The sequence below is a fragment of the Maylandia zebra genome, linkage group LG5 (genome assembly GCF_041146795.1).
Source record: "Maylandia zebra isolate NMK-2024a linkage group LG5, Mzebra_GT3a, whole genome shotgun sequence".
NCBI classification, from domain to species: Eukaryota; Metazoa; Chordata; class Actinopteri; order Cichliformes; family Cichlidae; genus Maylandia; species Maylandia zebra.
This window is the reverse complement of record NC_135171.1, coordinates 14252978-14277827: the sequence shown is the minus strand read 5'-3', so window position 1 is coordinate 14277827 and position 24850 is coordinate 14252978. Positions and strand designations below refer to the sequence as shown.

Sequence of the window (24850 nt, the reverse complement as noted above, 5' to 3'; positions counted from 1 at the left end):
ACGTCTTCAAGCAACTTAAAGAAGTCCAGACACTTTTCTTTCCAAGCTCCTTAGACTATGATGAACTGGATGAACCTTCACAGACACAATAAGTTTTTATCTACCAGAAAAGATTCAGTGATAGCAGATAAATAAAAAAGTGCCCTCTTAATAAAAAAAAAAGGCACAAATGTAACACAAGTAGCCCTTAATATAGCTTAAATACAAAATTAATAAATACACTAATGATGAAATTATTATGTGCATTACTGGTAATTTACCAAATAGCAAGGATAGTGTGAAGCTGTGTGTTTCTTTGAATCCTGTGCTAACTACACAACCTTGACTCCTAATGAGTGTTTTGAGGCAGAGGCAGCCTTTGGCCCTCTATCTCTCAGTTATCCTTACAGGGGTAATTGAACAGAGGGACACATTGTTCTCCTCATCCCCAGCCACGTCCTCCCTACCCCTCCCATGTGTCTAATCACACCTCCATTTGCATGGAGAGCACTGGGAATCAGCCTCAATAACGGCGCACTGCCTTGAAAGATGAGTTTTTAATCTGGGAGAGGAGATGAGTTTTTGACCCGCACCTGTTTGTTTCCGTAGTTTCTTTTTCCCGTCGAACAAAAGTGACCCGCAGGTAAATTTGCAGAGGCAGGATAGCTGCTCGCCTCCCTAAGTACTGTCACTGTGCATTTATTAATATCTCCATATCTGACATGGCGGAGAAAATGGTTCTTGGCGATAAAGGGCACTTGTCGTGGTGGGTGAGACTGCCTAACAGGCAATCAGATGGGCTGACAGCGAGTGTCAGCCGGCGCGTGTGTGCATGTTTGTGTGCAGGCAATGAAGAGGGCTGCAGTCTATGGGAGAGGGGTGGGTATTTATTCTTCTCCCATTGCCCTCTATTGACCCATGTAATAGAGAATTTTACAAGGGGAAGTGTTTGAAAGATTCTTTGGATGTAGGTAATGTGTTCATCTAGGGAAAGTAGGCTCCGCTTTCTTTCCTAAACTACGTCTTTTTCTCACACACATTGTTGCGCATGATTTGCAGATTCTCAGGAGGAAATTTCCTGAACTTTTTTCAAAGGTTTTGATTGATTGTCAGATGACTAATATACTGAGTAGTATATTGATGTCTTGGCGTTTTAATTTTTTGTGGCACAGATGCCAGGTGCTAGAAATCTCCCTTGGAGATTTCGGTCTGTACTGATATGATAGCATCGCACAGTTGCTGCAGATTTGTTGGCTGCACATCCATGACGAGAATCTTTCATTCCACCAAAGGTTAAAGCACCTTTACACAAGGATCTGGTGATTGTAGAGGCAGTTAAAATACAGGGAAATTATTAAGTTAATTAATTATTAAGAGAATTATCAAGTTCAAGAAACCAGTTTGTGATGTGGTGCATTATCCAGGGGATGGATGGATGGGTGGATGCTTGGCCGGATGATTCTGGCCCTTCAATCCAACTGTCTGAAATGAAAGCTTGTTAGATCCAGCAACATTTCTGTGGTCCAAATTTAGTGACCCCATGCAAAAACTGTAGCCTCGGTTTCTTGTTCTCAGCTGGCAGGAGTGATACCCAGAGTGGTCTTCTGCTGCTGCAAACAGTCCACTTCAAGGTTCAACGTGTTGCATTTTCAGAGATGCTCTTCTGCATACCTTGCTTGTAAAGTGGTTGTTTCAGTTAGTCTTGCCTTCCTATCAGCTCGGAGGCATCTGGCCATTCTCCTCTGGACACTGACAACAAGAAATCATTTTTACCCAGAGAACTGCTGTTCAATTGATATTTTCTCTCCAGAGATAGTTGTGCAGGAAAATCTCAGTAGATCAGCATTTTCAGAAACATTCAAAGTCCCTTAAATCACCTTTGTCCCCCATTCTGATGAGGTCGTCTTGATCATGTCCTTGTGCCTAAATGCACTTAATTGCTGCCATGTGATTGACTGATTAGGTATTTGTGTTAAAGCGCAATTGAACAGGTGCACATTACAAAGTGAGTGTCTGATTTTCCAGCACAAATACACTTGGGCAGATAAAATGAAGATTAGTTCTTTCTTTTATTACTCTGTGTGTAACAACTATACTTTTAGAACTGCACGCCTTAGTGGAGAGATCGCTTTTGTGCCTTCAGGGCTATTTATATATAAGTTGATACTCCCTGGTGGGCTTAATGGGCGTTTGTGTTTACTGGTTACCCTGCATGGTGAAAAAAAAAAAATCACAAAAATCTAGTTTCTGAAATATATCAACACATTTCAAATCCTTACTTAATACTTGCCTTACCCCATATTATTATCTGTTAAGGTTTGCTTTGTAAGAAACAAATAATGCCCTCCTACATAATAAACGTCTGTGTAAAGACAGAACCAAGAGTGTGTACTTCCTGCACAGCTCTAGTAAGCACCATCTTGACCAAATGCCATTAATATGTTTACGATCAAGGCTTTTAATCCCAAACTGCTCCACGGAGGCTGGTAAGCAGTCAAGAAAAGAAGAAGATGGCTGTGCTCTACAGTTTGAGCTCCCACTAATGAATGCGCAGTCCAGCGTGAATGCAGCGAGCCTGTGTACTCAGCAAAACAGCAGCAGGTAAACAAAGGTGAGGCAAAGTTTACAATTAGTCAGCGGATTCATATCATGCTAATCGCTACCATATGATTTAAATACTCCAGGCTGACGTGCACTAAACCGTCACGAGTTTACTTTTTTACAGAAAGCAATTCACTCGCAACCCTGAACACAAACAAACCTTCAAGCACATTTCCCTACACAAATGCCTCATCAAATCTTCCCACAGTGAATAAACACACACACATACAAACACAGGTGCAAATATGCACCAATTTGATGTTCCTGTGGATTCTGACACACATCCACAGAGCAAACATAAGAATAAACACAATCAGACCTATTCAGGCTTCCGCTGCATCCTCCACAAGGCACATCTAGCACACTTACTAAACCTAATTACCTTATTTACCGTTTCTCTTCATAGCTGGATTTGTGAGAGCGGCCTTCATTTTGCTGGTACTGCTCTGCTTTATATCGTTGCCAAAATCACAGGTGACGGGCCACTTTCCTTTGGTGCCCCCCGTTCAGCGCGCGTTGTGGGCAGAATCATTTGATGGTGATAACGCTCGACACACACACGAACACACACATTTCATATATTCAGCCTGAGCATGAGACGGCAAAGCTAACGTTACACCTATTAACTGCCAAAGTCACCTTCGCCCCGAGGGGTGTGTGCAAACACACTGCAACCAGTACGATGAACGGAGACAGATCACGTCACTGGGTGTGTACTTAATGTTCATCAGCATACACACCTTCAGCCATATGAAGAAAGATAAGGAAAATGCAAGAAGTGCAGTAAAGAACGGCCTCAAAGCATGGCATTGTGGGAAAACTGAGCGCCTGAGAGTGTCAGGTGAACACCTGCTGAGCGCTCCGCCAGGAAAACTTGGGAGCAATCTGAAACTGTTGCCTCCGTTTTAATTAAGCGGTGGAAGCTTTTTCAGAGGTCAACTAAATGAGCTTTTAACTACACCCACTGCAGGAGTAGATTTCTTTTCCACACTGATGCTGGCTTGTTGATGACGTAGGACGCTTACCAAAAAATGAGGATGCGTTGAGGGGAAGGTTTATAAGTCAGAATAGAGATGAGAAAAAGAAAGCAGGTTTATGCAGCGTTTATGTAGTTTATGTACCCTGCCTCCCTTTGTCTGTTCCTGCTGTTTGTATTGCACTCTGTAATTACAGAAGCTTTGAGGACCTTGTTAAGCCATCAGTCAGCACGTAGGTATGATGGTGATGTGGCTTTCCTTCTAGCTTTTCCTGTATTGACATCTCACCTCAAAGTGCTACAAAATAATGTATTTGGACATCTGTTAACCCACCGTTGTTCTCCATGCTGTCCTTCATGGCACTCATGGATTCTGCTCAGCACTATTGATTTGATCTGATCACTGTATGCTGCACTGCGAGCGACACAGAAAACACTTTGAAGTCTCATTTGAGATGCCAGAGTTTCCAGACTGAGTGCATCTTTGCAACTCTGATCAGGACTGCAGTTTAAAGCATGTATAAAAAATGGTTTGGAAGGGATTTCATATGTTTTTGAAATGTAGAGGGAAGGATGGAAGAGTGAAGGTGCTGAGGTAGAACCACCTGGAACCGTTTTTTGCACTAACTTCAGCTAATAACTAATTCAATTTTGTAGGCAGTAAAATACAAAATACTGTCAAGCGAGTTCAGTTTTCATGTGCAGCAGCCTGACTGTGCTTGCAGCTGATGCCTTGGACACAGTTATTCACCACACGGTCCCGCCTGCACACATGCTTCTTTTAATATTCTCATCTTTCAGGCCATTGGTGATGGTGTAATTGTGTGTGGGTTATTTTCTTGACTCATTTTGGGCCTTTTAGTAGCAACTGAACATTGCTTAAATGCCACAGCCTACCTGAGCATTATTACTGACCATGTCAATCCTTCTAGCAGGATAACACATTGAGTCACAAAACTCAAATCATTTCAAACTGATGTCTTGAACAGTGCAATGACTTCACTGAACTCAAATGGCCTCCACAGTTACCAGAGCTCAGTCTATCAGAGCACCCGTGTGATTCCAGGGAGTGTATTTCTAATTACGTAATTTCCCCCCACTGCTCCCCTACATCAGAACTTAGGGTTCAACCACAAGCAGAATTTCATGTCATATGCCCATCCTGACCTGACATAAAGAGGATGACATACCTCTGGATGGAGAACAAAGCAAAACAAAAAACAATAGATGAAGATGGGAGGAGTAAGAATGAAGGAAAAATTAGAGAGGACAAAGCCTGAATAGATAAACAAAGAAGAAGGGAGAGAAGTAATGATCACCTACAGACAATTTAAAATCTCATATTAACCTAACCTCAAGTACGTCTTTGGACTGGAGGGAAGCTGGAGCGCCCAGAGAGAACCCACACAGAAAGGCCCCGGCCTAGACTTTGAACCCAGGACTTTCTTGCTGTGTGGGAACAGTGCTAACCACGGCCCCACTGCACTACCTGGAAGTAATAAGGTTGATTAGAAATGTAAAAAAAGAAAAGGGAACCAAAGGAGAAAGTCAACAAAGACAGAGGGCAGTAGGTTTTAAGCAAAACTATTATAAATCAGGTTAGAGGGTCAGATGACAAAAAACTGAGGGAGCAAATTGGTGTTTGATGGATGGAAAGGAAGTTTAAAATGCTTTGGTCCAAATCAACAGGAAACATCCCCCCAAAAAATTATCTTGCGTGTTTAAACTTTGGAAACTGAAAGAGATGCAGAAATTGTATTGATTGTGGAAGCAGCTGGGAGACAGGCTGAAAACAAGAGATTGTCATGGAAAGAGGAGTGTTGCTTATTGCAACTTTTTAAATCTGCCTCCTCTTCGCTCAATTTCTCGAGACAGCCAAGGTAATTTAAATCGATTCTAAGTCCTTCCATTACAGACACACTGACAACAGTTTGGAGAGAGGGGAAATGGATTTTTCTGCTCATCTGTGAGCCAAGGCCAAATCTGAGGACTTCTACAGCGGCGCTGTAACAAAGCACGCTGCTACCAGCCAAGGCTCCTCCTTCACTTGACGTTTTTACCTCGCTGTATTGCTTTTGCTCCATAAAATCTGTCGACAGCTATTTTTTTATGATTTCAGGGTTTTGGTAAGACAATAATGGCCGTGGAGAGGGCGAGGCCCGACCTTCCATCTCACTTGGCATTTCCATGACCGAGAAAAGGAAAACAATGTTTGTGTGTTTGTATGATCCCACAGAGCAGAGCTACCTTGGCGGTTTTTAGAGCTCATGCATAAACATGTGTTCACAGCGCTTACAGGAACTGATATAACAATCAATTGACACACACACACAGGCTCATTGTCCTCATCTATCCACCGCTTGGTCGACAGATTCACAGGCAGAAAATTGTAAATATTGAGCAACCCCTTGTCCCTGAAAAATGAAGTACAATAGCCGGAGGCAATTCATCTCACTATTGCTTTTTTATGAACTAATATGTTCATAGTTGCCGCTTCCAAATTACTCAATAAATATCCAATACTTCCTCAGAGACGGCCTTGACCCGGTTGTCTGAAAGAACGCTTTTCACGAGTGGACGCTTTTCCCCCAACACGCTTAAACACTGAAAGCAGCTTCGGTAAAGTGGCAATTACCATCCTGACATCAATTCAGAAAGCACATAACAAACCTGCCCTGTTTTGAGAAAGCAAACTGGACAATTACAGAGGCAAATAAAGCCAGCCACCGAGAGCGGGAAAATAAAACTCCCGCGGCATAATAATTCAGCTTAATTAAAGGAGCAGCCCATCCAAAGGGTCATTTACAACAACACCCCCGTGTCTCCCACCTCCGGAGGTATTAGCAGAGTTAAAAGCAGCGGGCTACACGATAGAAGTCGTCAGACTGACCTCCAAAGCTTCTTTCCCCCCTCATCTATATTTATATGAAGGAGCGGCACTAATTTTGCCCAGTAAATCAGTGTGCACATTCCGTTGTGACCTCCAGCTTGACACTGAATTAAACAATATCAGGGCTCAAGAAGCCCGCTTTAACAAGCCTTAAATTCCTCCGTCCAATCCATCAGCGGGGATATTTCTGACACACGGAGGGAAGAGCATGAAATAAGGCAATTATTGAACCCTTCAGCCCATTTTTACGGCTTGGCTGGCTGGCACGATGCAGCACAGAGCCTCAGAGCTCCGAGTTTGTGCTGTGAGATGACTCTCAGCGATAGGGATGCTAAGAATTAATACAGTGAAAAGAAATTTCAGTAGTTAGGCAACATCTTTTTTTTGTTTCTAAATATAGCCTGTCAATAAACATGTCACAAAGACGTGTAGCTATGGCAGCAGTTTCCAAGAGGCCCTTCTGGAGTCCTCCTGACTTTGCCCAAGAAAAAAAAAAGCGCTGTAGAGAAAAGCTTCAGTTTGAGTCACACTTGGTGTTCTTCTCCGGTGCAGGCAGGACGAGAAAAGTGCTCTCTGCGTGCGTCTTTCCTGGAGGTGGCAGTCGATCCTGTGAGCCCTCTCAGATTGCCTGACAGATAATCCATCACACAGTCAGTGTGTCTGACAGGAAGAGGTCTCAGTCAACTTTCTGTAGCGCTCACACGGGCCCTATGAAGGACAATCACTCTTTTCAAGTCTCTCCTGGGACGACGTACACTTGAATTTCATTAGAAGACTGCAGGTGGATGATTTGAGGAGTTTAAGTGTACGCGTACACTGATGTGCAGACGAAAAGCAAGAAAGAAGGCAGGGTTGTTCAAAAAGAAAATGGCAAAGAAACAAAAAAAGATTTAAATGATATCATGTAGACTATATTTTTGGATACACATGAGGGCGTTTCTAGTGACTTTAGTTTTACAGTTACCATGGAATCTGTAACAAACAGTTTCTGAGCTCTGTCAAAATCCTGATTTATTGAACTACTGAAGAATGGAAAAATAATAAACGTAACATTTATACGTTCTAAACGTAAAATTCTAAACATTTAAGAAAGAAGACCTGAAAATATATGGTAGAAATCTTAAGAAACTAAATATCTTTAGACAACTGACACTTCAACACAAAGATGAGCTTTGGCCTCTGGATCGCTTAACCCCTTAATCCCTTCTGTGTCATATTTGATACATGAGTTTTTGAGATGTCTACATCTGTGTCATCCTCCTGAAAAGAAAAAGGGAGATCTATTACAAGAATGAAAAAAAAAACTGCTTATATTAAAACTTTTCACTATAAATTACATCCAAGTCTCTTTTTCCCTTGTTGGAAAGAAAAAAAAAATACTTGCCCATTGAAGAAGCAGCTTGATTTACTTGGAAAAACATTTGCAAAATATGTGCTCATGCAGTCAATAGTGTTAAGAAAACTGCAAACTGCTGAGGATCTGCTCTCCTCACTGACATCACATTTATTCTGGGAGTGTGCTTCCTTCAGAAATACCCGGGAAATTCAGCAGAATTTCTTTTTCCGCCTTACTTTCCACCTTCTGCCAGTTTTTCCTCCATCAGGATACTCCGATATGGGCCGGACAAATTCAACACACTAAAGTGTAGTTTTTAAAACATTTTTTGTTTAATGTCACAAATTGCATTTTCTCATTGTATTTCAGACATCCTGTCAACATCCATTCATGATTATAAAAAAGTACAATTCTTTGTTTTTAATTATTCATTTTCTCGACACCTGTGATGCCTCATTAGCTTTCACTGGACAGGCACAGGATTAGAGCAGATAATGGACGTCTCATAGTAGCACTTTATAAATAAGACATGATGCACAAATTCAGAGTGAGTACGCCATCTACTTCATTTGAAACGCAGACCAGGCTTGGTAACCAACGTGGACGAAGTAAGAAAGTGTTTACAGCTTCCATTCATCTCGGTTTCAGCAAGTACCACTGAATGATATCACAGCTTATGAATGGTGTGCGATAACATGGCAACAACTCAGTGGATGCCAGGGCTGGATGTGAAGATGGAAAATGTCTTTCCCACTTCATATTTTGCTGAAAAATAAAGACAAGAAAGCTAATGGAATGGACAAAGTGTTGGGTGTCCTTTCAATATGTTAGCCTGAATATGTCAGTGGTTCTTCCTAACTAATGCACATTTTAATGATTAAAGAAACTGCAGCTGATCTGATCTGCAGAGAGGAAACCAGTGTAATGGCAGAATCCTGTAAGTGCTCGTGATCTGGATCTCAGTTGGCATTTAAAGTGAGAAATGCACGCAAAGGCTCAAGGTTTTGGAGGTCTGCATGTGGAAGAAAAGGCTGATGGTGCTGTGCTGAGGCTGGAATGAGACGTCCTGCAGGATTCTCTATTTCTTGATGGCTGCCACCGCTTTCTTGGCGGCATCATCCAGGTCATCTGCTGCCAAGATGGGCAGGCCGCTCTCGGTCAGAATCCTTTTAGCCTCGTGGACGTTGGTCCCTGAAAAGGGGCAAAAAAAAGGGAAGAAAAACAGTGTTACAACAGGCGACAACCAACATTACAAAAATGGCTAAACAAGGGTGAACCTGATCTGCCATCTGCACGGATGTTAAAAACCACACTGTGTGAAAGACGAAGAGTTCCTCTGGAGGAATCAATCCACACAGACAGATGGAGTCATGGGTCAATGGTGGCACATGCAACTGCTGATCCGAACGTCGCAGAGTGTGAACAACGGGCAAAAGGGCAATTTGTGTGCGCGCGTGTGTGTGTGTCAGCTCCCCCGGCTGTAGTGAGGTCAGGGGTAGCAGGTGCTGGGTGATACGGTGATGCCTGTGCCCCCAGTAGGCCCACAACCAACCAGAGAGAGAGAAAGAGGAAGACACTCGGAGATACTCTGTGCAACCCCGAGGCTCTACGCACTGAGCTGGCTGCCTCCCAGCACTGCACACCGCTCGGCCAAATGCAAGCCTGACAAGCCTGTCACAACACAGGGCAGGGGGCGCCTCAGCGGACGGAGGAAGGGGAGTGGATGAGAGCAAGAGAGAGGGAGTGAACGAGGTGGTGGTGCTGGTGGGGCAGCAGAGCAAAAGGTCAAATGAAGCAAAATTGGCCCCTTGCAGCTAAAAACAACAAAAGCCAGCTGTTTATGTGGCATTTACTGATTCGACACATGAAGAACAAAAACTGAATCTGTCTGATGTGCCATCAAAGACTCAGCACGCTGCTGAAACATTTAATTATCTTTTTTTCCCCCCGAACTACTTGCATTTGTTTGTTTTTCTTAATCAGATTTCAGATCTCATTTATTACATTTTGAGTGGACGCACCTCTCTGTGTCCATGCTGAACACTTCAACTGACGATCACTCCTGTCTGATCTTTTCTTACTTCAAATTCAAACAAACAACATTTGAAAAAGTCTCTAAAAAAGGTTCTGGAAAAACACTTTATTGTGACTTTACACGTTACGTTTGCTGTATATGGACAAAGGGTGTGTTGAGATTCTCTGTATATTAGTGTCTCCCTGTATTCGCTCGGGTGTTAAACGAGTCGATGTGCGAGTGTTTGTGCATGCTCAGACGCTCACAGGTTGACCTTCGCTCTCGTGGCTGCCGTGTAATTAAGACTGCATGATATGTGAATTCTCCGGAGGCCGGGCCACCCTGATCAATAGACCTTTCATGAGGAATTCTATTACCACTGCCACTTAACGCCTAATATTTCATCTCTTTTGTCCAGCCGTATAATAAGTCATTCCAAACACATTTCTGCAGGCTCGCACTCCAAACAATCAATTCGGCAATGCAATTAATTAGAATAAGAGCAGGAAGAGCTCTTGCTCTGCTGCATAAACAGGGGATCGGATGTCTCAAGTCGTTTTCACATCAAACAGCGGATATTCTCCGTGCGACTGTGTGCGTCTCGATTCGGACACGCAGCGAGAAGAGCGGTGCAGTACTGTATGCTTTACATTCAACAGGCTAATCCGCAAACTTCACTGAGATTGATGGATCTATGCTTGTGTACTGACAGGTTTATCTGTCACAAGATTAAAACAAAGCTGCAGCACAACAAAGTTCAAACGGCACAAGATAAAACTGACGAAAGTGGAAGCAGCCATATGGGCCCCCAGCAAATACATAATGCAGCAGGTATTCTGAAAGACAAATATGCCTATGGAAAGTGTATACAGGAACAAAAAGTAAACATGCATTTTTTTCTCCCCAAGCTGATACATATTCATGACCAGCAGGAGTATTTAGTGTATTATTTAGATTGTGCAGCATCTGTGTGTTACTCAGGACATGTGTGGTGGAAGAATCACACGTCGTGTTGGAGTCGTGCATTTGTGGGAGTCTTTTTCTGCACAAGTATGGGTGAGAGCTGACTGCAGTTCCACTGTGAGCAGTAGGGAGCACTGATAGCTCACGCCAGCAGCATCAGCAAGGGCTGAGCTCAGCTGGATACAGAATTACTAAGGCATGTGTGGAGTATATGTGTGTGAGTGTAGGGTATAACTGGAGAATGGGGATATGTGTGTGTTCACCTGCAGCCACTAGGTGCTGCCAGAGACCTACTCACAGTCTGGAGAGGGCATCAACGCACACAGTCAGCATGCACAAATAACCAAAGCAAGATGATTGTTTTAAATCTATATGATTAAATATAAGAAATGAACATTAGAGAAGGCAAAAATATAGATTTCTGCAGAAATTCATCACAACACGTATTCTCCAGACCTCGATCATTAGTCCAACTGACCTGTTAATTACTGAGAAATGTCACAGAACACTAACTTGCTAGTCTGAACTTTTTTCTTTATTAACAATCAACTCCTGAAAATTCAATCAAACTTTAATTCACTTTTCAAAAGTGCTCAATCCAATCAAAAACCGACAAAACCCCCCGAATTTAATTAGGTTCAATTCAACTTTATTTATATAGCACCAAATCATAACCACAGTGGCCTCCAGGCGCTTTATAATGTAATTTAAAGACCTTAGCGTAATACAGAGAAAACCCCAACAGCTAGACAACCCCTTAGAGGAAGAAGGTTGTGACAGTGGGAAGGAAAAACTCCCTTTTAACAGGAAGAAACTTCCAGCAGAACCAGGCTCAGGGAGGGGCAGCCATCTGCCATGACTAGGTTGGGCTAAGGGGAGAAAGACCACACCAATGAGTTCGGAGGAGAGCCTGGGATTAATAATAACTAATGACTAAATACAGAGTAGCTTATGAACACTACTTATGAAAGGAGACGAGTGATCATGGGAATCTCCCAGCAGCCTAGGCCTATTGCAGAGTAACTTAAGGAGGATTCAGGGTCACCTGATCCAGTCCTCCCTATATGTTTGATCAAAAGGGAAAGTTTTAAGCCTAAACTTAACACTAGAGGCTGTCTGTCTCCATAACCCAAACTGGGAGCTGATTCCACAGAAGAGAGGCCTGAAAACTGAAGACTCTGCCTCCCATTCTGCTTGTAAATATCCTAGAAACTGCAAATAAACCCGCAGTCTGAGACTAAAGTGCTCTAATGGGGCAAAGTGGTACTGTGAGGTCTTTAATATAAGATGGGACCTGATTATTCTAGACCTTGTACATGAAGAGAAGGATTTTAAATTAGATTCAGCATTTAACAAAGAAAACAACATAAGAGCATTCAGCAGGTGGCAAGCATCACAACACAATATTTTCACATTTATGTGGCAATTAACTAGCGTACCTGTGACTACTGTGAAAAATGACGCCTTAACGTGTGACTTACAGGCCACTAGGCTTCAGTGGGATAATAAGGGTTGGGGCTGTGCCAAAGACTTGTGCTGGAGGAGCTTTCTTGATGCTGCAAATCCTACATTTGTGAGCAGCTTTGTCCTAACAAGCTGTGCTTAGCGTTGCTGTCATCTGAGAGAAGGACACGTTGCCGTAGAGTCACACATACAAAGGAAGTCTGAAGTTGTAAAGGTTCCTTATGTGTCAAGGACACGATAAAGACTGTTTCCTTAGCAGGAGAAGATAAGGGAAACAAAAAGATGTAGAGCTTGATAAATGAACTCTTTCGCCTGCTGTTGGTAAAATCTTTGCCACAACAAAAAATGGAAACCCCTTCACCTTCTCTCACAGTCAAGCCAACCGGTTAATTAATCATGTGGTGACTGAGTGATTGTCAGTGTAAGGCTGTGTGTGTCTGGATATTTCTTTTCCCTTTTAAATATTACAATTGTCATTAATACGTGGAAATTAGACGGGCAGCTTCTGCAAGACTGTCCACTGACAGTTTTTTTCAGGTTTCCTGAGTTGGTGGCTTGTCTGCACTGCTGGTGAGTTATGGTTTGCTTCACACTAGAAAGTGATTAGTTCCCCACGTAATAATCTCCTGGCTGTCAATGAGAGCTTTTGATGTGTCACACTAACATAATTCCCACCATCTGTCAGCTGTCTGAAGATACTGGGGTACGCTGTGAAAGAAGTTCTTAGAGGACTTATTTATTTAAATTAGACACAAGCTCAGTACAAATAAAGCAAATAATTATGTATGTAAACTGTATGTATGTCATTGCAGTTGTCAGGAAATCTCATGGCAAACCAAAAGTTAACATTTTAGTCTGTTTTTGTTTCGTGCCACTGTCCTAACATACATTATAATCTGTATCATTAACTTTTTGTGTTGGGAACCTGCATAAATGTCACAATGCTACAGTCCAGTAACTCACTTAGTAAAAGCAGTTTAAAACAAAGAAGGGCGCTCTGCCTCAAGACCAGCCAGATGAACCACAGGCAGCTGATGTATACACCCTCCCCCCAAAAGAAAACTATTTAACTGACTGCATGTTGTCATACTCACTCAACTCTTAACCCAGCCCCAACCAGACAGTCTACATCAGGGGTCGGCAACCCTGGGCACGCGTGCCACGGTTGGGACGCGAAGGGTTAACTGATAGCACGACCATAGCTGGACTGGCCATTGGGCATACCGGGCATTTGCTCGGGACCCGATGATTTTTTATTTTTTGTAACGGTATAAACAATGAAAGGTGTTGGATTGGCCAGATGTGGCCGGTGTGTAAAAATAACTCAGTTGTTTGGTGGTGGCTATGGCGTAGCTTCCACAGATTCAGTAACATTAGCAAGTGGTGGAGGCCAACTGGTGGATGAGAGAAAGGGGAGGCAGGAGGAGGAGGGACCCGAGGCGGCCGCCGGTCCGAGTGTCAGGTGAACTGAACTTCAGGTATGAAGTTATGACCTGCAGTCTGTCTGGGTCAGATATAAACCAAGTTTAGGTGGAGTTTATTTTCGTTGTGCTGACTTTTTACAGTCAGTTACAATAACTCGTACTGCGTGAGCTAGCATGACGGAGTTTATATACAGCTGGGTGGGTGCTATGATGTTACTGAACTAAAGTGAACTTTATTTTATTCATAAGGTTAGTTAGTAGAGTTGCCAACGGCTCCTTAAAAAATGGAATGGTCCCTCATTCAGAGAAAATATTACATGTTTCGTATTGAGCTGAGAGGGGACGCAGTTTGTCCCGTACTTCAGCTAGAATGGGGAAAAAAAAGACACAAAGCTGGAGTTATTCTGTGTCTTTGCTGCACAGCTGCCTCTTCTTCTCTCATTCTCTCCCCCTCCCTCTCCTGTTTCTACTTCAATCATGAAACTGATCAATGATCAGCTGATCGGCTTTCCTCTCTTGTTTGTTTATCACCCACTTTGCGCCAGAAAGAAGAAACCAGCGGATTTCGCGCTAAACAACAGCAGCATGTTTAAGCTTGATCAGCTGTTGTTAGAATTTATTTAATATTAATTTCTACTATCAGCTGATGCTTGCTGGAGCCACAGCTGTAAAGCTGCTGGTCATGATGTCGGTTTGTATATCTGGTGAGAGGGAAACATGAAGATGAAACCAGGAGATGTCCTTACTGAATCATCAGAGCTGAACAGGTGATGGAGAAACAGGTTTACCTTTTAGGTGACATGAATGAGTTGAAGGGAAGTTATGAACTGTTTCTGAGAGACAAATAACACCAGGATCCTTTTCTAAGTAGCTGACAGCTGGTAACTGTGCAGGGGCGGATCTACCAAAGTTTTGCCAGGGGCCCAGGTAGGGCATTAAGAGGGAAAGGGGGGCACAAGGAAATACTTTACTTTCTTATTCTCATTTAAAATGTCTATCTGTTATTAAATAATTATCTGAAGCTTACAACCACAGTTTTTATCTGATGTAAAATTTACAGAAATCATGCATATACCAACAAGACTGTACATCACTGTCACAACAGCGTTTGTTTTCATTCAAAGGCTTTATGGCTTTAATACCTGGTGGGCTGGTCTGTAGTCAAAATGCCCGGGCTGATTTTTTGTCCCAGTCCAGCCGTGGACACGACACGCAGTGAATTAATCTGAGAAGATGCATCAAAAAATAAATGGCCGCACCAGTGGTGCTCTCAGGTGTTTGGACCAATGTTTTCTTTTCTGATCAAACCAGAAATCTTTAATGAGCAGCTGGATTTGTCTCACATTAACTGGCTGAGTTGATGCCAGTTAATGCGACATCGACGTAGCTGGAATCCACAGCTGTGCGTGTTCATGGAGCTTGCATTTTCACCTGCTGGACATCACTACCTGAGAAGTTTAACTGTCTTCAGAACATTGCAGAGGCCTTATTGACAGTATTTGGCTGTACATATCTGTGTGCGCAGATTTCCTCTCACATTAGTCCTCAGGTAGCCGTCTGAATGCTGGACACTCGAAGACCTGTGTCTCTGAGTGGGAGACCAGAGATCACATTAACATGTGTGTCTCTGTATTAACAGACATGCCACATTGGCTTAGTTTATTTTTCTTATCATTGTTGTGAGGAGACCATAAATAGCATTTGTATTTTCTGTTGTACAGTTCATGTGCTGTTATGGATAAAAAGTGTCTTTTTCTTTTTTTTTGTTTCAAAATATCTGATAACTATTCACTGATAGCTGCCAAAATCTGTAAACACATATAATTCTATAAAGTGGGTCTATATATTGTGTAACTGTTCATATAGAGCGTTATTAAATTTATTGCTAATGCAATCATATGGCACACTGACTTCTGAGGAAATTTTAAATGGCACTCGCCATTAGAAAGGTTGCCGACCCCTGGTCTACATGATTAAAACAAACATAACACATTACATTTTTTATTCAGTTTTTTGTATTATCTGTTATTTAAGAGCAGCTTACTGCACCACCAGATTTCATGTTTTCATCAGTGCTAACTCTAACAGAGAGTATCTTAGTATCTTAACACTGTTCCCTATTTGCATACTTGTATAATGTGCATGACATTCATTCTCATGATTTAATCAATTCTTGTCAGATTCTTTGTGAGAGGCAAATAGCGAGATTTACACTATGTGAGGGTAAGTTAATAGCTATTTTTAAAAAGCACTACAAAAATGAAAAAATGTGTAATATATGTGAAATCAAAGACAGAACCCCCCCCCCCCCCAAAATCAACCAGTGTGTGAATGTATATTACTCTATATTTATGTATGTGGATATGCATATAGCTGCAGCAATTAGTTAAGCTATAATGATGCTGTCAGGACTGATGTTGAAATCTCATCCATTGAAACAGGGCCTTCAAATCTTGCTCAAGCAGAACATTCTCCACTCTTTGACAGAGAGTTGGGGGACACCTCAGAACAGAGTTAAATGAATGTAGTCACCTTTTTCTTGGATGCCAAAGGTTTTTTAAGAGGCAGACAAACCTGCAGAGAAACACAGGATGACCATGCGCACACTGTAGCCAAAGAGGGCAGTACAGCACCTCCTTAGGTATCGCTTCCTTTCTATACCTTCAATAACGACAGTGTGTCTGCGTGTTCTCTGCTCAGTTTTCACCAGATGAGTCTAAGTGCTAGCGATGATAATTACAGACTGTTTTTGATCAACTCAATCAGCCCACATCAAACACTTCATGCATACTCTATCAACTAACACAACTCTATCAAGAACTAGACCACATGGCCTCTCTTCCCCACATATGGGAGCACATAATTCTCTGCCAGTGCAATCAACCCTGGCTCTTTAGGGCCTTTCCAATTAAAAGTGTGCCTGTTAATCCATTCTGATCCTGTTGAAGAACGTTGGGCCGTTTTCAATGCCCGGCAGACAGCCTAGCAAGCTGAGCTGATTGATTCAGAGCCAATCCTCTCCACAAGACTGCAGCCCAGGATGTAATGACCCACAACTAAGGCTTGGATTAGGCCTCGGTCAGGGTGACGTGTTTGGACCATCCGGCATCCAACAGAAGTGACTTTCTGGACTGTCTGAGAGTCATATTGAATTATGGCTACTATCAGAAATGTGTGGTGGATAATTAAGGATCCGTGCAGATTGCCAGTCTAGTTTGTTCTGTAGTTGTGTATTCTAAAGAGACAAATGTGCATCTTGAACTTGGGGTGTTTGAACTCCAGTCAACAATATTATTTTTGGTTCAGACGCAAAGTTTTTACAGCCATGGGGTAGATGTACATACCTGCATGACATTTTTATTCGACTTTAGGGGAAAGTAGTGGAAATGACAGTTAAGAGTAAAATTCTCACACTACATCGTGCTCTGAACAACCATGCCCTCACTACTGCACAGCACCTCGACACACAGTTGGCTTCTAGAAACAGCTTACACGCCCTGACCTACAAATAGCAGATGTGTGCAGACATACAGCATGAAATGCTAAGCGCTAACACACACACACTCTCCCCTGCTCTGTGCTCTGGACACACCACTCGGCAGGATCTTGACAATTAAGCTAACCACCAACTGGCCCTATGCCTCTGAGTCACCACTGCCATTCCCCACACACACACACTCGGGCAAACACACACAGCTGAGCAGGTTTTATTAGCATATAGAGGTGAAAGGTGAGCCAATCAGTGCCGTCTCTACAGTTATTCTGGCTGCTGCTAATGACAGGTGCAGCAGAATGTGACATCTATGAGAAATGCACTGCTGTTCTTTCTGGGACACTGGGCCACAATGAAGATGGATATGCTCCTGAGAGTACAGCAGCAATAATACAATGGCTCCAAAGTTTAAAACTAGGTGGGGAATGAGTTTCTTTGTACCTTTGAAATTGAAAATATTCATAAAACGATACTGCAAGCTATATTCTCAGTCCATATAAACTCGAACCAGCTGTACCCTGAGCAAAGGAGACTTTAGGTACAGTTCAAGAAAAATAAAACTTACTGACACATATATGTAAAAGCAAGACAAAAGGAACTTGTGTTTACATGATGATGATGTTACTCATGCGCCAGGTCAAGGTGAACAACTGTGATGAGCGACACAGCTGTGAACCTAGTTGCATGTTATAGCGTATTAACCCCCAATCATTAAATGCTCATTAATGTGAAATTCTTTCGCTGGAGGCTAGATGTGCCTAAGAGAAATGATGCAGTCTGTTTGGTTTAACTGGAAGTGCCAACTGCCGATGACTTACTAACAGCGTCAGAGAGGCAAAACAAAAACTTTTGTGCATGTGTTCCAGTGTTGGTGAGTGTCAAGTGCTGTTTTACCTTCCAGCCTGACCACCAGCGGCACTTTGAGCTCCAGCTCTCGGCAAGCTTTGGTGATGCCGTTGGCAATGATGGCACAATTAACAATGCCCCCAAAAATGTTGACCAGGATGGCTTCAACCTGTGAAAGAAGACAATAGACAAAAAAAGAATTAACCCAACAATAAACAGCAAGTGAAATGAAATAAGATAAAGGCAAGTTTCAGCTGTACCATCTTTGTGCAATAGCAAGAAACATCATTTAAACAAACAGCAGAGCATGTCTTGTTGGGAATCCTAGCGGCTTCATTCAGACATGTACTAAATAAGACATTCAATTATATCATTAAATGATAATGTCTTACTTATAAAGACAAAATAGAAATAATCTGGTCCTTAGCTGGTCTTAAAATGAGGTAACTGCAACCTCAGATAACAAAACATGACAAATTACTGCGTGTCAGTATTTCTTTATCAAAAACTGAGCTAAAATGCAAAAGCAGTACATGAAAAACCAAGAATTCCCTTATTGCTTCTATAGGAATAAAGAGAGTAAGTAGCTGCCAGGTCCTGCTAATTAAATGCACTTGATTAACTGATAATTAGTGAGTGTGAGTGCCTCTGAACAAGCAGAAGCTTTGGCAGTTTGCTGGTCCAGAGCAGCAAAGGTGTGTACAATGCTGAGGACAAAGAGATGTCAGCTGTGATCTTACAGACCACTGTTGCTGTTAGGGCTGGGCCATATTATACCGTTCACGGTAATACCGGTATAATGTTAGGCAACGATAGGAAAATGAAATATAGAATATAGATAGAATATGAGTAAAACGCGCATGCGCAGTGCCTTTGTTTTCATACGCACATGGCCAATTGTTGAGTGAAACAGATGAACCAGAATTGGTTTGTAAAAATGGTGCAACTTCAGTGATGTGGAACTGGTTTGGTGTTTGTCCGTCAGATACACGACAAAGCACATTTTTTTGCAGAACATGCAAGCGGCCGTCGTTATTGTCGTATTTGTCGGACTAAGATGCTCTTAAATCTGGGAGTAATCTGGGTCCTAAACTCCGTCTTTTTCAGGTCAAACACTGCAGCATCACTGAGAGTTAAAAAATCTCTAAATTCTTTCATCTTTAATAAAACGATCAGCGTTGCTGCTTTACCAAGTGTATCTATGAAGTTTAACTTCCAGGCATCCATGAAAACAAAATGTATTACATTTAATGGAGTTAGAAGTTAGCAGGAAGCTAGCGGAAGTTAGCTCGCTAGTTTCGCTAGTTACCTAAGCATGATATTGCATGTTCTGACTGAGAGATTTCTGAAAAAAATCAAACGTACAGCTCTGCTATCACTTCCAACATGAATGAAGACAGGAAACTAAACAGCAGTGACGTTTGTAGGGTTACTGAAGTTGGGCTAGCTGGTATATAATGATGTGCTACGTGATCGCTAGCGACACAGCTACGTTAGCATAACATAAACAGTGAAGTTGGAGGAGGAACACTACCACTTTTCCACTTATAAAAATTAATGTTAAGGTTCCTGATAGTTAGAGACAAATGCAATCGCATGGCAGGATGCTGTAAACGGACCAAACTTCAGTCAGGAGAACAACTAAGATAATCCATCCACAATACGAGGTTAGTTATTAATATACTGCAACAACATGGGAATAGAGCAGCTGCCAGAGAAATCAACATTTATGAATCAAAGGTACAGAAGTGGAGGAAGCAAGAAGAATGAGTTTAATAAAGTTTGATTTATCTGACTGCTTTGTTTCGCTTAATGTGCCTTATAATCCTGTGCACCTTATGGTCCGAAAAATACGTACTGCACACTGCAGTTTAATGTTGCAAAGCACCTCTTTTTAACTTCAGTGGATATTATACATGGTTATGCTCAGGATATGTCAGCCCATTTCTACTGGAAATGCCTTTTGGTTAAACTTTCAGCAAGGAATTTGCATTTGCACTGTTACATTTTTACAAAGCTTTAATGTACATAAAAACCAGCTTCTTGTTTAAGTGAAAATAAATGGAAGGTTGTCTTTTTGCGCTAGTAATGTTGTGGAGTTGTATTTTGTCTCGCATCAATTATATCGTCAGTTATATCATTATCGCAAATTTTCAAATATATATCGTGATAAATATTTTTGGCCATATCGCCCTGCTCTAGTTGCTGTCCATCAATGGGTTATCAAGGGTTATACAGCCATTTGCGAAAAATTTTTAGTCCATCATTCCACACTGAGAAAGATTATTCACAAGTGGAAAACGATCAAGACAGCAGCCAATCTTTCCAGGAGTGGATGTCCCAGCAAATTCACTGCAAGATCAGGCTGTGCAGCGATCAGAGAAAGTGCAACAAAACCTAAGACCGACATCTCAGACTCTACGAGCTGTTAAATGTTAAAGTTCACGACAGTACAATTAGAAAAAGCCTCTTCTCACAAAGCACAAATTTTGGAACAATGAACCTCATTGAAACAATGTGTATGCACAAGTTTATGCACGAACTATGCATACAGACATTTCAATGACAAAGGTCTGGCTGTCTTTGAAACTAAACAAGTTTTTTTCAAAGCTGAATAAAAATACTGTTAGTGCTGAAATTACTACTTTTACTAATACTAAGCCTGTTGGTTTAACATGACTGTGTTTCACTAACAGATGCACGGTGTAAAGAACACATAAGCTGGTGTGCACATTTCATGAATCTGAAAATAATTTTGCATATGGACTTTTTTGTGCAAGGTAAGAATGTCCATGCAAACACTATTGAAAGAGACTCTAATGTCCTTTGGATTGTTTGGTGAAACCCAAACATAGCGTATAAGCACAAACACCTCATACCAACTCATAACTGTAAATGAGAGTAGGAACACAGATTCTGCACAAAGACGTAAACACAAAGCTCGGACCCGCCGACGCATCAGAATCAGTGAGATGTCGCCTTTCTCACCCGACGGCACAGACACGGTCGGGGCTGAAAGCTGACAGCTCGCTGATTCAGATGTTTCGGTGGGTCCGCGCTTTGTGTTTACGCCCTTTTTGCGCTGATTCTAAAGATGTTAGTTTGATCTCTCCAAACATTATTGACCAAACCAGCAGCAAAAGAAGATCCAAACTACGCTTCACAAAAACATCATCATGAATTCACTCTGACTTTTGCTGTTTTGCTTCCACCACACTTCATGCACAGCTCTCTCTCTCTCTCTCGCTTTCTCTGTATACTTCAAGAACAGTTTCCCATCTAAAAATCTGTCTTCTGCATTATTCGCTTGCTTGTTACGCACAAGTCTACCGTTCTTACAGCGCTGTCGGCCGACGTTTTTTTCCCTTTTACTTACGACCGAAAAGAAAGACTAATTTCTGCCGTTCAATACTGAACAAATGTAAACTTTTAAAAATTATGCAAAATGCAAAACGCTTAGCTGTGTCTCTAATAAAACCGCTGTAACTTCAGAGGTAATGTTCATATGTTGATTAATGGTTTTCTTTCGTTTTTGATGTACTGCAGAATATTTTTATAAAATCCCAGGCCAGGAAAATCACCTTCATGTTTTTGTGTTTTATCTTCAGCTACTTTGACACAAAGGCATCTGCTGTGATGCTTACACCTTTGATAAAGTCTTGCGAGTGTCAGCTTCCTTTTTATAGATACAAAAATATGTAAATGTACTGATCTGAATTATAATATTTCTCACTGTCTGAGGCAAAATTTCCCAATTTCAAATCGAATCGAATTGAATAGAATCGTGGATCGAATCGATTCGGAACCTTGTGAATTGGAATCGAATCGATTCTAGAAATCAGTGACGATACCCAGCCCTAGTCATAACAACGGTGATGGTTTGGGTTTGATTCACAGCCACAGGGCCTGGGAACCTTGCAGCCTTCGAGTCGACCATGAACTCCTCTGTATACCAAAGTACTCGAGAGTCAAACATGAGACAGTCTGTCTGACAACCATCATTGATCCCAACCACAGCAACAAATCTACAACTGAATAACTAAAACAGGAAAGAATTAAGGAGGTGCGCTGACTCAAAGTTCAGACCTCAATCTGACTGAAAAACTGCAGTGGGACCTTAAGAGAGCTGTGCATAAGCAAACACTCTGAACTGAAGTAATGTTGCAAAGAAGAGGGGATGAAATTCCTCAACAATGATGTGACAAACTGGTAAAGTCTTGCTTTTTGATTAAAAAAAATGTCCTACGTGGAGTTAGAGCAGGGCGATATGGCCAAAAATATTTATCACGATATATATTTGAAAATTTGCGATAACGATATAACTGACGATATAATTGATGCGAGACAAAATACAACTCCACAACATTACTAGCGCAAAAAGACAACCTTCCATTTATTTTCACTTAAACAAGAAGCTGGTTTTTATGTACATTAAAGCTTTATAAAAATGTAACAGTGCAAATGCAAATTCCTTGCTGAAAGTTTAACCAAAAGGCATTTCCAGTAGAAATGGGCTGACATATCCTGAGCATAACCATGTATAATATCCACTGAAGTTAAAAAGAGGTGCTTTGCAACATTAAACTGCAGTGTGCAGTACGTATTTTTCGGACCATAAGGTGCACAGGATTATAAGGCACATTAAGCGAAACAAAGCAGTCAGATAAATCAAACTTTATTAAACTCATTCTTCTTGCTTCCTCCACTTCTGTACCATTGATTCATTAATGTTGAATTCTCTGGCAGCTGCTCTATTCCCATGTTGTTGCAGTATATTAATGACTAACCTCGTATTGTGGATGGATTATCTCAGTTGTTCTTAGGGTTTCCAACCGTCCCTTAAAAAACGGAATCGTCCCGTATTTAGAAACAAAAGTACACGTCCCGTATTGAGCTAATAAGGGACGCACTTTGTCCCGTAATACAGTGAGAATCAAAAGTAGTCTATAACTTTTAATGGAATTAACGCTTTGTTTGAAAACATAATTCCCAGCCCCTCTCCTGCTTTGTGACCAATGAGCTGACAGCACACTTATGACAATTCGAGTATGACAAGTCAGATTACCGCTCATCTCATTGGTTGAGGAAAGGTCGCTTACGGAGAAAATACCGGAAGACAACCGATGACCACAACAAGAAGCATGGCCAACAGGGAAACAAACGCCGACACTGCGGTGCAAGTCTCGGACGGCACACTGTGCGTCCATAAAATGAAGGTTATAACAGAAAATCTGTCGCTCGCTCTCTCTGTCTTTCACTCACACAGACACACCACCACATCAACTTTGCTAAATTGCTAATGAAAAACATGATCAGGCAGCTGTGATTGAGCAACAGTGTAAATCCAACTATTTTCACGGTTGTTGTGGTCGTGATAATTTTGTGATGCCACATGGAAAAGGCTCGGATGAGCTTTCCAAAGTTCTACAAGTTGTGCCTCCATCGCTTGTGTCCAGATCACACGCTGCACAGCCGTGCTGCAACGTCTTTTTCACCGATGTTTACGTGTTTGCGCGTGAGCAGCTGCAGTGACACCCTCACGAGCGATTGATGATCGGGAGCTGGTCGTGAGGTGTTAATCGCTTCTCGTTACCCCACGTATACTACACGATGCACGATGAAGGCCAAAATCGGGCTGATCACCAAATCGGTCGCACGACTCAAAAATCGGCTCAAAATGGGCCAAAAATCGCACAGTGTGAGCCCAGCATTAGAGCAACAATGTTTGTTCGCTCAGAGAAAGAAAAAAAAAGGCTGCAAAAGTACAGGGAGGAATGGGAAAAGGAAAACACCTGGCTGGAAAAGTGCACTATAAAGCGCACTGCACTGTGTGCTGGCGCACTTTTTCCATAGGCATGCTTCTAGTGGTGGGCACATGAAGAACATGAGGGGCATGAAAGCTCGGGGAACCCTTTACCAATTTTTTGTCCGCCAGGCCACGGCAGAAGCAGATATGGTATGTAAACACTGGTTTGTTTTTTTTAAACCCTCTGGTTAAGGTTAATATGGGCATGTGCAGTGAATATCAGCGCTATGTGGCCAGAAGTGTAATAATATAATTTATTTTGTGTAATAAACAACTGCAAGGATAGATGATTACAACAAATAGATCACTAATACATAAAAGTAATACATAGATGAATAATGATGATGAGTTAAGATACGTAATCATGGGAACAAGTGGGTTTACAAACAGGAGCAGCTGATTAGCTTTAGAAAAGCTGAAATAATACCTCAACTGAAGCCAACTGTACTAAATGCACTAAATGTGCACTGTTACAAGAATATTTTTCGTTCTATTGCTTTCTATTAATTTATATAATTTTAAGTTAAGTAGGACAGAGTTCTTTTAAAGAAAGATTTACCTATATTCTCAAAAGTTAAGCATGACAGGCTTCTGTTTAAGAAAGAGACCTGTTTTACTGTGTTAATGTTGTCATTGTGAGCTAAAAATAAATGGCTAAATGATCATTTGTTTCCCATATGGTCATATCACAAAGAATATGCATCTGCTTAAATCAAGTTCAAGTCAAATGGTTAAAAAATAATTTCACACACAAAAAAAGAGCTACCACACTGGGAAGGGTGAAGACAACTGGGTTGCCCGGCCCTGGCCACGAGGTGTCCCTTATTTATTTTTCAGGGAGTTGGCAACCCTAGTTGTTCTCCTGACTGAAGTTTGGTCCGTTTACAGCATCCTGCCATGCGATTGCATTTGTCTCTAACCATGAAGAACCTTCACGTTAACTTTTATAAGTGGAAAAGTGTTAGTGTTCGTCCTCCAGCTTCACTGTTTATGTTATGCTAACATAGCTGTGTCGCTAGCGATCACGTAGCACATCATTATATACCAGCTAGCCCAAC

General features: G+C 41.7%; 1 protein-coding gene across 1 annotated transcript in view; it reads right to left on the bottom strand.

The window, feature by feature from the left end:
* Positions 1-8092: 8092 nt before the first annotated feature.
* The window catches only part of suclg2 (succinate-CoA ligase GDP-forming subunit beta), a 108561-nt gene continuing 91803 nt past the window's right edge, over positions 8093-24850 (bottom strand). The window contains exons 10-11 of the mRNA XM_004545306.5: positions 18035-18155; positions 8093-8973 (exon numbers count right to left, since the gene is read on the bottom strand). Coding sequence (XP_004545363.1) covers positions 8861-8973; positions 18035-18155 — 234 coding nt within the window. The 3' untranslated portion in view covers positions 8093-8860. The remainder of the gene's footprint in view (positions 8974-18034; positions 18156-24850) is intronic.